The sequence below is a fragment of the Trachypithecus francoisi genome, unplaced genomic scaffold (assembly GCF_009764315.1).
Source record: "Trachypithecus francoisi isolate TF-2019V2 unplaced genomic scaffold, Tfra_2.0 Lachesis_group0, whole genome shotgun sequence".
NCBI lineage: Eukaryota > Metazoa > Chordata > Mammalia > Primates > Cercopithecidae > Trachypithecus > Trachypithecus francoisi.
This window is the reverse complement of record NW_022681453.1, coordinates 69971129-69983582: the sequence shown is the minus strand read 5'-3', so window position 1 is coordinate 69983582 and position 12454 is coordinate 69971129. Positions and strand designations below refer to the sequence as shown.

At 38.9% G+C, this 12454-nt stretch overlaps 1 protein-coding gene across 6 annotated transcripts in view; it reads right to left on the bottom strand.

The window, feature by feature from the left end:
• IGSF11 (immunoglobulin superfamily member 11) overlaps positions 1–12454 on the bottom strand; it is a 227645-nt gene that overhangs the window by 117482 nt on the left and 97709 nt on the right. For 2 of the 6 annotated variants that reach the window (XM_033211174.1, XM_033211175.1), the window contains exon 1: positions 9409–9873. The exons of 2 other annotated variants lie outside the window; for them this stretch is intronic. In XM_033211174.1, coding sequence (XP_033067065.1) covers positions 9409–9460 — 52 coding nt within the window. In that variant the 5' untranslated portion in view covers positions 9461–9873. Of the gene's footprint in view, positions 1–9408; positions 9874–12454 lie in introns of those variants that run through there. 2 more of the 6 variants (XM_033211173.1, XM_033211178.1) reach the window with 2 other exon arrangements.

The following is a 12454-nucleotide window of genomic DNA, read 5'->3' as shown; positions in this document are numbered from 1 at the left end:
ATTTTGTAATCTTTCTACAACAGATGGAGATAGTTTTAATGCTGAGGACAGAAATTACTATAACATTTTATTATATTGGTGGGGGAGGGAGAGAGAAAAGTCAAGTAACTATTTTAGGAAAAATTTTACAAACATGTTAAAACCAGTCACATAATATCTCCAGTTTATCTTATTACAAATATTTTCAATACTGGAAACCATGTCAAAGAATCACAAGATTATAGAACTGGAAAAGAACAAGAGATTACCTAGTCTAATTCCCTCATTTTGCAAATGAAAGCAGGCCTGGAGAATTACATGATATGCCCTAGGCCACAGCTCCAGTGGCACACCCTAAATAGACTCATCTCCTGACTTAAAAATTGGGACTGATCAATCCTTGTAACAGTAACTGCCACTAACTGAGCACTTGCTGCCAGTCAGGCACTATGCTAGACACTTTACAGATAACAGTTCTCATTTAATTTAGTACTTCTCAACACAGTAAGAAGACCATCTCCGTTTCACAAGAAAAACTCAAGCTCAGGACATTAAATAACATTCTCAAAGTCACAGGGCAAAGAAATGATGAGTCATAATTTAAACCCAATATGTCTGACTATACAAAGCCCATGAACTTTTACATAGGCTTTGTATAGTCAGACATATTGGGTTTGAATCACGACAATGGTATTGTCTCCCCCCAAATGTTAAATGTGTACATCCAAACAATTGCACTTTGGGCAAGCTAGACCACAGAAATATCTACACAAATGTATAGGGTATACGTACAAAGACGGTCACTAAAACATTATGAATATCAAAAAATGAGAGACAACACAAATGTGCATAATGGAGAAACAGCTAAAAATTATGGCATGCTTGCTATGAACTACTAAACTTCCATTAAAAAGAATGAGATAGATCCATGTAACAGATGTGATAAGATGTCTATATTAGGCTGGGCACAGTGGATCACACCTGTAATCCCAGCACTTTGGGAGGCCAAGGCAGGCAGATCACGAGGTCAGGAGTTTGAGACCAGCCTGACCAACATGGTGAAACCCCGTCTCTACTAAAAATACAAAAATTCTTCTTAAAAAACTTCTTAATACTTTTTCATTGAGTTTTTACCCTAGAATGTTACTTTTACGTGTTTTTAAATTATAATACAAAACAATGAATTTGAAATGAGTTCCTTTTTTATTTTAAAATAACACATGTATATTCCATTTAATGCCACCCCATATAGCACAGATTTATTGTATGGCTAGTTATCTCTACAGCAATTTCAAAAAAAAAAAGAGAATCCAACATTCTACTACGGATACCAGCATTTCAAGTATAGTCCATGGGCTGATGCAGATTCCCAAGACCCTTTCGGAAAGTCTGTGTAGTAAAAACTACTTTGCTTACTAACAGTAGAGTTTTATCCCTTTTTTCCTGGGCTAACATGTGCATTGATGGTACAAAAGCAGTAGTGGGTGAAACTGTTGGCACCTTAACACAGGTCAAGGCCTTGGCATTAGACTGTACTAGTAGTCACTGTAGTCTCTGCCATCATGTAGTCACAGTTAAAAAAGAAAAAAAATCCAGTTTCACTAAAGAATGTCTTTGATGAAACAGTAATAATAATTTCATTAAATCTTGACCTTTTGTAATATTCTGTGTGACAAAATGAGTAGTATAAAACGACTTATGCTGCATACTGAAGCAAAATGGTCATCCCAAAGTAAGACACTGGTGCAATCATTTGAGCTCAAGGCTGAAAGAACTAACCACTTTCCTTCACATCTACTTGAATGAACAACTCACAGACTATGGTTATTCAAACTTATATATTTAGCAGACATTTTCTCAAAACAGTACAAAATGAGACCATCACTTCAAGTGAAATAACTGACAGTCATTTGTGGGCAATGATAAAATTCAAGCAAATATTAAAATTTTGGAAAACTTGTATCTGACATTGTGAGCTCAACAGCTTCATAATACTTAAAAGACTATTCTGATTATCTCAGTGGTGATATTGATAAATATAATTTTTAAATGTTACATAACGTAATATGTTAACATTTGTAAGATCTGTGTAACAAAGTGAACCAATATTTTCCAATGATCAATGCATAGATTTACGAAAAATCATGCATGAGTAAAAGATCCATTCAAAGTGCAAGATAAAGCAATGGATTTTAATATAACAAGTAGAAGTGTTCACTGATATGGTTTCTGGTTCAATCAGTCTTTAAGAAACTACTGCATATCATGCTTTAGTAGAATATCAAAGATGAATATCCAAAATTATCTGAAAATGCTATCAAAATACTATGTATCCATGTGAGACCAGATACTCTTCACATTTTCCACCAAACCAAGATGACATATCACAATAAATGAGATGCAAAAGCAAACAGGAGAATCTGTTGTCTTCTAATAAGCCAGACATTAAAGAGGGTCCCAAAAATGTGAAAGTGCCACTTCTCTCACTAATATTATTCAGTTTTGGGGAAAAAAACGTTAATTGTCATAAAAATATTTACGCCAACATGTAATGTATGTCTTGTTTCTAAACAGATTAATAGATTCTTTTAAATGTTCTCACTTTTAATTTCTAATACAGTATCGATAGACATAATCCACATAAACTAAAGCTCTTTGCAGTCCTCAATAATCTTTAAAGCCCCAGTAATCTTTAAGGCCAGGAAGTTTAAGAATCTTTGCAGTACACTGTTAACCAATTTTTCACATGCCCTGCATACTGCCTTAAGTCTTGATCAACAAAGCTATCTGTATTTACACATGGGCAATATACATAAGTGGACTGTACTATAAACTTTCTTAACCAATAAAAGCCTAAAATGTTAGCCTGATTTGAATATACTCTTCAAGAAGCGATGTTTACTACAGTACTACAGCCTCCGTTTTTGCCATGTATTCTGTGTTCTGGCAGATGATCTTGACCCATGGGGGCTAAAAGAAGTTCTATACCTTATAGTCATGGACCTGGCCCAAAGAAAAAAAAGATGAAGTATTAAGCCTTGAAGTTTGATGTTAAGTCATCTTTAAGTATATAGTGCAGGATTTATGATTAGCAAACTACTTTTGACATTTTGAGAGACGTATAAATACTTCAGACTGACAGTGTGGTCCGTAAGGGTATAAATCATGTCTGGGATAAACTATGAATGGAAATACATAGACTTCAGGAGGAGGGAAGGGAATAGGAGAGGCAGATAACTGCCAGTCATGCCAAACTCCCCCAATATAAGGTTGATTTATAGTTAATGCTCCTATCTCTAGAAAAGTGTCTGCAGTACTTTGTATATGGTAACGTAGGGAGAAAGAGGGTAGCCTTAGGCTACAAAAGATGTTATTTTAACTAATTTTCTCCATCCTTGGGAGACTAGTTCTAACATACAGGTCCCTCAGGACTAAGAACACCAGACATGAAAATGGCAAACTTCAAGGTTCTAAAGAAATTGCCAAAAGTCAAAGATCATTCCTTACAACATAAAGCAAAAGCTTCAGAATTCCTTAGGAAAAAAATTTTCAAATATTTAGGATTAAAGATAAGCTAAAAATCTATTTCAAGAGATCTGTAAGTATTGAAATTTTGAATAAACTTCCACAGAAGTCACAAAATATGAAAAAAAAAACTACGAAAATTGATCTCCATCACCTGTTTCACAAAATATTTACCAAGGTGTAAAGATTAGTTGAAGCTGACATAGTCACACCAAATCCCTAAAGAAACTTGTAACAAAAATTTTATTTTTCTTTAAAAAAGAAAATGCACTTGAATTTTCTCTGCCCACTGAATAAGTTCTGTGGGCATACCAACACCAATTTCCTGGTTTTGATTTTGTACTCTGGTTTTGGGGAATGGTAACATCAGGGGAGGCTGAGTGAAGGGTGCATGGGACCTTCCTGTACATTTCTTGCAACTTGCTATGAATCTATACTTCAAAATAAAAAGTTTAAAATATGAAAAAAAAAAAAAAAACAGTCTTCTCAGGGGTACCACCTATATTAGTAAACCTTCATTCACAAGTGTCTACTGAGCATTACTATAGTGCCCAGCATGGCAGACATGGTACTGCCTTTTGGGGATCACATACACACACACACAGAGAGAGAGAGAAAGAGAGAGGTAGGGGGGAGAGACAGCGAGAGAGAGAGCAAAAGAGAAAGAGTGCAAGCACAGGGGGACAAAGAGAATTCTATTATAAAGTTAACTTCATTGAACAAGGGGAAAATATTAGCATATAACTATGCCCACACTCCCACATACCCCCACCAATGCTCAGCTTCTATGGTGATTTCTCTGTCTGCCTGGTTGGCTCCAGGGTTAATTTTTTGTAAATATCAATCCTTGAAATGGGTAGAGCTGAGTAATTGGAAAGAACCAGGACTGGATTTATTACCATAGAAGAACCTGATGTTACTAGCAGAGGAACATAACATCTTCCAAAATGGAAGGAGAAGACGACAAGTAAAAAGAAAAAACAATCATTAAGGGGAATACAGAAGAGAAAGGTTTTATGTGTGTGACTGCTGTGAACAGTGAAACTTTGGGCAAAAGTGAGTAAAGGGGTTCTCTAAATTAGGACACTGTTATGTTTCCATTGTTGGGATCTTCAACAGACTTTGGTAAATATTTAAACTTAAATTTCTAAAAATATTGAACTGATAATTCTTTTAAGACCAGCCTACAAGTGGCCTCACTACATTAGAGTTACATTCACAAAGTCATATTGTATTTTATTACATATTTGTTACCCTCAGTGAAAAATTGGCATAGGTTTCCACAAACCTATTATACTTTAACCACCTATTCCAACCCTAAACCCCAGTCTACTACCATTAATGGCTGCTAACGTTAACCTAAATATCTGAAGATCTTCCCAAGGAACTCTACGTGATACAAGAATTTTCTGAACTCGGTTCTTCTAGGATCTCGGTTTCTTTCCAGGAATCCTTTTCTAAATAAAAGTGTCCTCTAACACTGTCAGCTTATATCTCTCTCAAGATCAACAGAGTTAACTGCTAAATGAAAACAAACCAGTAAGTAGACTTTTTCAAATAACTTTTTATTGAACACACTTTGCTCATAACAGCAAATGTGTATGGGTTTTATTCTATTCTGTAAATATTCTAGTGACACTTATCAAAATATGACCCTTTCTGTAATACATGAGTGAGGCAGAGTCATACTGTACCTATATAATATCTGATAAAGGCAATGATGATGTGGTAGATCATTGGCTGAGTCTACTATTTGCAAATTGGAAACAAATTTTCTCTCTGCGGCTAACTTCATACTTCTACAATTTAAAACCATTACAAATGCAAACTACTACTTTGGTCTTGTTCTTGAGTGGCAGAAAACCAGGTACACAGAAAATTAATTACCCAAACATTAACAGAAAAAAAAAAAATCCTTCCATGGTTTAGTAAGATAGGCTTAACTAATAAGTAAACTAATTAACTTTCCACTTTTAAGACCAAATTCAGCTCAAATCAGATGGCTTTTTGAATACCACCCAAGAACCAACAACCTCTCTGAAGCCAGTTGCTCACAAAGTATGATCAAGAGAAGATTTCAGATCCTCCAGATGGTGTGGGGGCAGTTCCCAAAATGCAGGGATGAGATGTATTAGTGCCAGCTAGTCCTCACCAAACAAAGAAAGAGAAAGTTGAGATGACTGTGTTCACTTGAAGTAAATTAGAAAACAGAAATTCAGCAAACCCTCCTCAAACTGCCTAAAATAATTAAGTGTTGAGAGAGTATAAAAAATTATCCTTAGTCTAGGTAACAATAGATTTGGAATCCCTATTCTAAATAAACTAGTTATGGGGTCAGGCGTGGTGGCTCAGGCCTGTAATCTCTGCACTTTGGGTGACTGGGGCGAGCAAATCACTTGAGGTCAGGAGTTCAAGACCAGCCTGGCCAACATGGTGAAACCCTGTCTCTACTAAAACTACAAAAACTACAAAAATTAGCCAGGGGTGGTGGTGGGCACCTGTAATCCCAGCTACTCGGGAGGCTGAGGCAAGAGAATTGCTGGAACCCGGGAGTCAGGGGTTGCAGTGAGCCAAGATCGCACCAGTGCACTCCAGCCTGGGCAACAACAGCCAGACTCCATCTCAAATAAATAAATAAACAAACTAACTAACTAAGTAGTTACGGATGAAAAGCCTTAGTGGGAAAGCCATTTTCTGTACTTTCTCCCAGCTCAGTAAGTACTTCCTGTCCCTTGTTTTGTATTACTCACTGCAACTAAAGAATCCTTTGCACCAGCACATCACCTTGTTTGACAATAAATCACATGGCGTAAGTATGAAGACTCAAATGAGAATTTTCATTATAAATCTTTCCACTATGAAAGTGTGAAAACACATTTCAAAATGTGCCACATGCTGTTATCCGGGGAGGGGAAGCCGAAACAAGTACTTTTACCCCTGGCATCATTACCTAGTGTCTGACAATAGCTCCAAGCATAACGCTTTTTAAGTGCTTGGTAATTTAATATTTAAATTGCTTCCTGAAGAGTCCATGTTGAATATACATGTGTATTAGGCTCAACGTCTCTGAAATTTTCATCCCGTAGCTGTCACCTTTCATGTAGGTTAAACTACAGATTTTTACTGACAGGTGAATCCTTCCAAAACAATTACAGTATTCAATTTAGAGCTGAGAAACTGGATTTTACAATAAATTTTTAATAATGGTAACACTGAAAAGGTTCACGACTTTTTTCATTTTCATAGCATTTTATGTGGTCGTTTCTTTCTTTTTATACATTTTCTCAAATTCTGAAAAGTTATGTGCTATTTCAAGGAATCACAAGTACAAGAAACACTTTAGTTACATCTAACCCATTGGAAGAACTATAAAGAAGTCAGCTTTTCAATTCAAATTACCTTTGAAGTTACTCCACAAATATAAACAAAATAAAAAAAAACAAATAGAAACAGAAATTTATTAACATCGATTTTCTTTCATTTATTGAAAGGACCCTCTATTTGTACCTTTGGTGTATTATTTCATTGTAGTGGCCACTACTATTGGTTATTTATCTAACATCCATTTCCCTTTACCCCTTTGTAATAAAGCCAACTTTGTTCAGATATACACCCCTCCTGCTATTCCACATTGAAAGTTCTGGGGATGAACCGTAATTCATTCAAACCAAGTTTGCCCTTGACTAGTTCAAGAATAAAATTCGGTTAGGGCATAGTACTCTCCTGGAGATAGGTGTGCTAGCACAAACAGGCACGCTAACTGTTCATCCTCTTTCCCCCCACCCACAGTAAGGAAACTGAACATCAGTACTTTTTCCATGGCCAGCTGAATAAAGCCCAAACACAGCATTCAAGATTCTCTACTATCTTGCCCCCAACTACTTTTTGGCTCTTTCTCCCTTGCACACATCTCCTGCTCTAGCAGGTTGGCCTTTCAAGAGTATACCCCTGCCTGCTCCACTTCACATGCTTCCTTCAGGCTGTTCCTTTGGTTAAGAAAGCCCATCCACTACCATCTGAGCCAATTCATACCCTACGCATTCAATGCCCAGAAAAAAAAAGGAACTTCTCCAAGAAGTCTTACTTGATACTTACATTAACAAATAGAACTCCTCATACATTCACTGTATCATAAATTATTTGTACATGCTTATAGCCTGTTTTAAAAATGCAAACTCCTTACGGGCTGCAGACACACACACACACACACACACACACACACCTTTGTATTCCACCACCACCTTTCCCCACCAGATACTCAAATGCAGAATGATGGCTCTGTAAATATCTGTTGAACAAATGAACACTGTTTTTGAAAGTGGAAAATGCCTCTACATAACAGGTTATTGCCAAGACTGAGATGTCCTTGGAAGTCTTTAAAAACATTCTTGTATGGCTTGGGAATAGTTTTGCTGAAGAAAAAAAGAACAAATCAGATGACCTTGCAAGGCTGATTCTGCGAATTATATCAACTCTTTTAAAGTACTGCCTAATACTTCAAAAACAAACTATACATAAACGCTACTTACAAAAATAGTAGCATTTATTATAATATACAACTTTAATAATAGATTGTTCTACCAAAAATTTGAGCCGCTCTTGTAATATTGGTAATATTTAGAGCTGTGTCCAAGGACTTCATAAAAAGGCGATTTACCCTCTTATTTCACACTTAAAAAGTAGTAGGACAGAGAGAAAAACTGGCCATCTCATATGTACATTATGAACTTGGAAGCACAAGTTCATAATGTACATATTGATGTTATTGTCTGCACATCATCACTAAAAATATACCTACTGAACTCTAGAAAATTACCTGTAATTTTGATGATTACAGCTTCACTAGTTTCTATGGAGAAGACATATAAAAAGTTCTCGTATTCTCTTCTCCCCTATTCAATGAATCTGCACAATTTAAGTTGGCTAGAATTAGGTTACTTCAAAATCAGTTCGAATAAGGCCATAAAATGACTGGAAACATGCTGGTGTCTCCAGAAAAAAAAAAAAACAGGGTTAATCACAAAGTTCCATAAATCCTGAACCCACTTTTTAAATAACACCCTTTAGAAAAAAATCTCAGTAAATCTCAGAAATAAATGGGACAGAAAACTGGATTGCACAGAACAACGCACACACAAAAAACAAACAGCACTGTATAGGATGAAAATCAGGATCTAAATTAATATGACGGCTATTCACCGAAAATAAAATGTAAGAAAGATTAAGCAGAGAGCAGAAAATTAAATTTATAAACAGATGTTTTTAAAACTGTTAACAAGAAATTTAAAGGCATTTATTTTGTTCTAATATTGTTATATTCTATGTATTTTTGTGAGCCAACTTAAGTCATCTGGAGATGAAGCTAGAGTATAAATAAACTATTGTTTTCTAATATAGTAAAACACAGTATACAATTATTTTTTTAAATAAAGATCATTTTCGGCCAAAACGTGTATAGGCTTCCAAAAGGTTACATTAAAGCTAGAAAGCTTTCCAAATGATTTTAAAAGCACTTCTAGTTTTCCTAGGGCCGCCTAGTAAAGACAACTGGTTCTAACTACAGTTTCTAACTGGACCAGTGAGTAAGGGAGTTCGTTATCTAAAAACGATCCTGCATTCCCCGTAGCGCAGCGAGGTGAGAGTCGGGGCCCAGCCTGGGACCGGAGGTAGCGGGGCGAGTTTAGTTACCTCTCTAATGAGGAACACCTGGGCTGCGCGGGCGGCGGAAGCAGCCGCTGCAGGTGCGCGCGAGCCTCGGCCGCAGCAACGAACACGGCCCCTGAGAAAGTTGGACTCCCGACCCTCGGCAAAGCAAGGAGGCTCTTTGCTGTCCCCAAACAGCTTCACCCCGGGCCCGCCGACCCAGCCTGGCCCCACTGGGAGGAAAAGGTTGGGGCTACTCACCGTGCAGAGAGAGGAGCAGCAAAGGCGCCAGTGGGGAGCGCCGAGAAGTCATCCCGGGGCCGCAGGGAGCGCGCCTGCCGCCTACCCGGCTCCCGGTCGCGGCAGTAGAGGCGCGGGCGTGACTCTCCCGCGCTCTTTGGGGCAGCCTGGTCCTCCCGGACCCAGCGCCGGGCCGCTGTCCTCCGCGCGGGGCTGGGACCGTCGGACGCACAGAAGAGCCAAGTGCAGCTGCAGCGCCGCCCAGCTCCGCGGACGCTGAGCTGTGACCAGACGCGTTCCGGGCTCGCCAGCCGCGCCCCGCAGCTCACGGCCACCTAGCCCTGCCCCAGGACCAGCCGACCCCTCGCCCGGGGAGCCACTCCCCCCAACTCACGCCGGCTACTTCAGCCGCAGCTCGGCTCCTCGCCGCGCCGCCCACTCGCCCCGCTCGGTCTCCAGGGCAACCGCGGCTCCAGCGCGACGCCTGGCGGCCCACCCGCGGAGCAGAGCGTGGCGCGCAGCTGGCGCGGCCCGCGCCACCTGCGCACCGCGCCGCCCGCTCCCCAGCACGCCTCCACCGGCTCCAGGAACCGAGGGGCGGGCGCCCTCCTCGCCGGAGTTAGGGCCCCTTCCTTGCTCTAAACGCCTCCGCAAACAGGTGGTCGGCCTGATGCATCCTGGAGAGCTCTAGGAATGACTTTTCCACAGCCGCCTCCTGAGCCTGCAAGAGTCTTTCCTGTGGCAGTTTTCGGATAATTTATATTTGGCTTTTTCTTTTTCACTCCTCTCTTATAAAACCTAAATAATCTGAAAGAACCTGACTCTGGCAAAATTAGGAATTCCTAATTTTACAATTTTTTTGGTTTTGTGCTGTTTCCTGGATACCTTTTCACCTTTCTTTCTTGAAAAGTGGATAGGGGCTGTACCATGCCGCTAACTCCCCATTCCTATCAAAGAGACTGCCATCTTCTCTTGCCCCTTTTGTAAACCTTACGTCAACTTCTAATATTTTAAGTTTTCCATCTTAAACGTTAGTGCTTTCTTAAACTGACCTTTAGTATACATGTTAACTAGTGGGAGAGGTGCATTTATTGTAATGGTTGTTTAGTTGGGTTTTTTGTTGTTGTTTCTTGTTTGGGTTGGGTGGGAAGAAGGACTTTCCTAGCATCTGAAATTGTTTTACTTAAGTATCTACCTACATCTTTTCTTATAAAACTATCTTTATTGCCTTACACTGGACTCTGCTCGTTATTGTACAGCTCATAGTCACTTCCTGCTTCAGCCTCCAAACTGAGCCTTCTAAATTTGAGGACATACCTGCCCAGGGGATGCCAACCCATTTTGGTCAGTTTCTGCAGCAGCATAAATTAGGATTCTCGGAGCCATTCAGAAATTGAGCCCTCATCTGGCAAATACAGTACTCCCAGGGAAACTCAGAAACAAAAATAATATGCACAGAAAAAATATGTAAAATATTTTTAAACATACATTTGGACAAGGATTGGAAGATATATGTAAAATTAAAATATCAAGATGGTGGAGTTATGAATGTACTTCTCTTTTGAAAATGTGGATGTTATTTTTTTAAGGTAAAAAAAGGAAACGTTAAGAAATGTTAATAATTTTTAACAAGAATATCCTGAAAGGATACATTTTTATTATGAATTAGAGATGCCTCAACGTTGCTCACTACTTCCAAGTTGCTAGAATTCCCTACCAGATCTCTAATGGCAAGAAATAAATGATGTGACAGTAGAGTTTTTCACATTAATAACAAGTTTAAATTTCCAACTATGATATCACGAGGCTCATTCTCATTCTTTTAAACTCCAGGGTGAGGACTAGTGTTTCTTTTTTCCATCCAGTTCAATTTCTCACCCTCTCTTGTACATATTCCTGCAGTCTAATCCGGTCCTAAGCAGGGTATAAGAGTAAGCAATATAAGAAAAACAAGGACGCTGTCAAGTGATAGGAGCTACTCAAAGCAATTCTTCATGTCACTATAATCCCAGATATAAATATAGAGACAGAATATTTATCCTTTAAATAACCTACTAATCTGAGCTTAAAGCCCTGATAAAGCAAGTTATCTGATATATTTATCACATCAATTTAAGAACTATTTACCAAGTACCTACACTTTGTAAGGCACCGGGTTTAAGGTTAAACCAAAAAAAATGACCCCTGACCCCAAATAAGTTCCAATTGCATATGGGCTATGTCTGTACTATCATGAATCAGCAGGTAAGAGTTCTGCCTCTTTGTCACCTAAGGATAATTCTGCCTTGCCAGACAAGAGCTACTGAGTCATTAAGAGGACAGTGCTCACAGCTCAGTGGAGGAGCCCTTTCAATAGAAAAAGAAGTGTGGCTTCTGCAGGGAGAGTGAGGATGATCAGATTTAAGGAGGCAATGCAGCTGCCCAGAGTCATAGGGGCAGATGGTAGCTGGTGGACCAGAAGAAGGCAGATCAGGAGTACTGGAAGCTCCAAGTGCTGTATACAGAGGCTTCCAAGGACACTCTCCCAGGAAACAAGAAGTGTGGTTTTTAAAAAAAATTCATAGAGACAATACCATTGGCATATACTTTGAGTAATTTTTTATTAGTAATGATGAGTTTCACCAACTCTTTTATCCTAATCTGCTTTACGAGCACAAAATGATTTCTTTAAATCCCTTAAGTATTCTGAGTACTAAAGACACAGACAACATGTTATATTTGTATAACACTTTACACATTTCAGAGTACTTTCACACCTATCATCTGATTTGATCTTCACAGCAAACCCAGGGGGGATGGGTAAGGCATGGATGATGACCCTGTCTTCACACAGGAGGATACTGTGTCTCAGAAAGATCAAGAGACACCTCAGAGATTGCAGATGTAAATGGGGACACCTGGAACCAGGGTCTTATTTACCATATAGTTTTTTCTACCACACCATGAAGTCTTTTTCTTTTATCTCTTTTTAGACCAACTTTTAAAAAAGTATAAATGATAGTGTCTTAAAGCTATCTGAGGGTAACACTGTACTTACCTCCTAAAGATTTATCCCACCTCTGCCCTA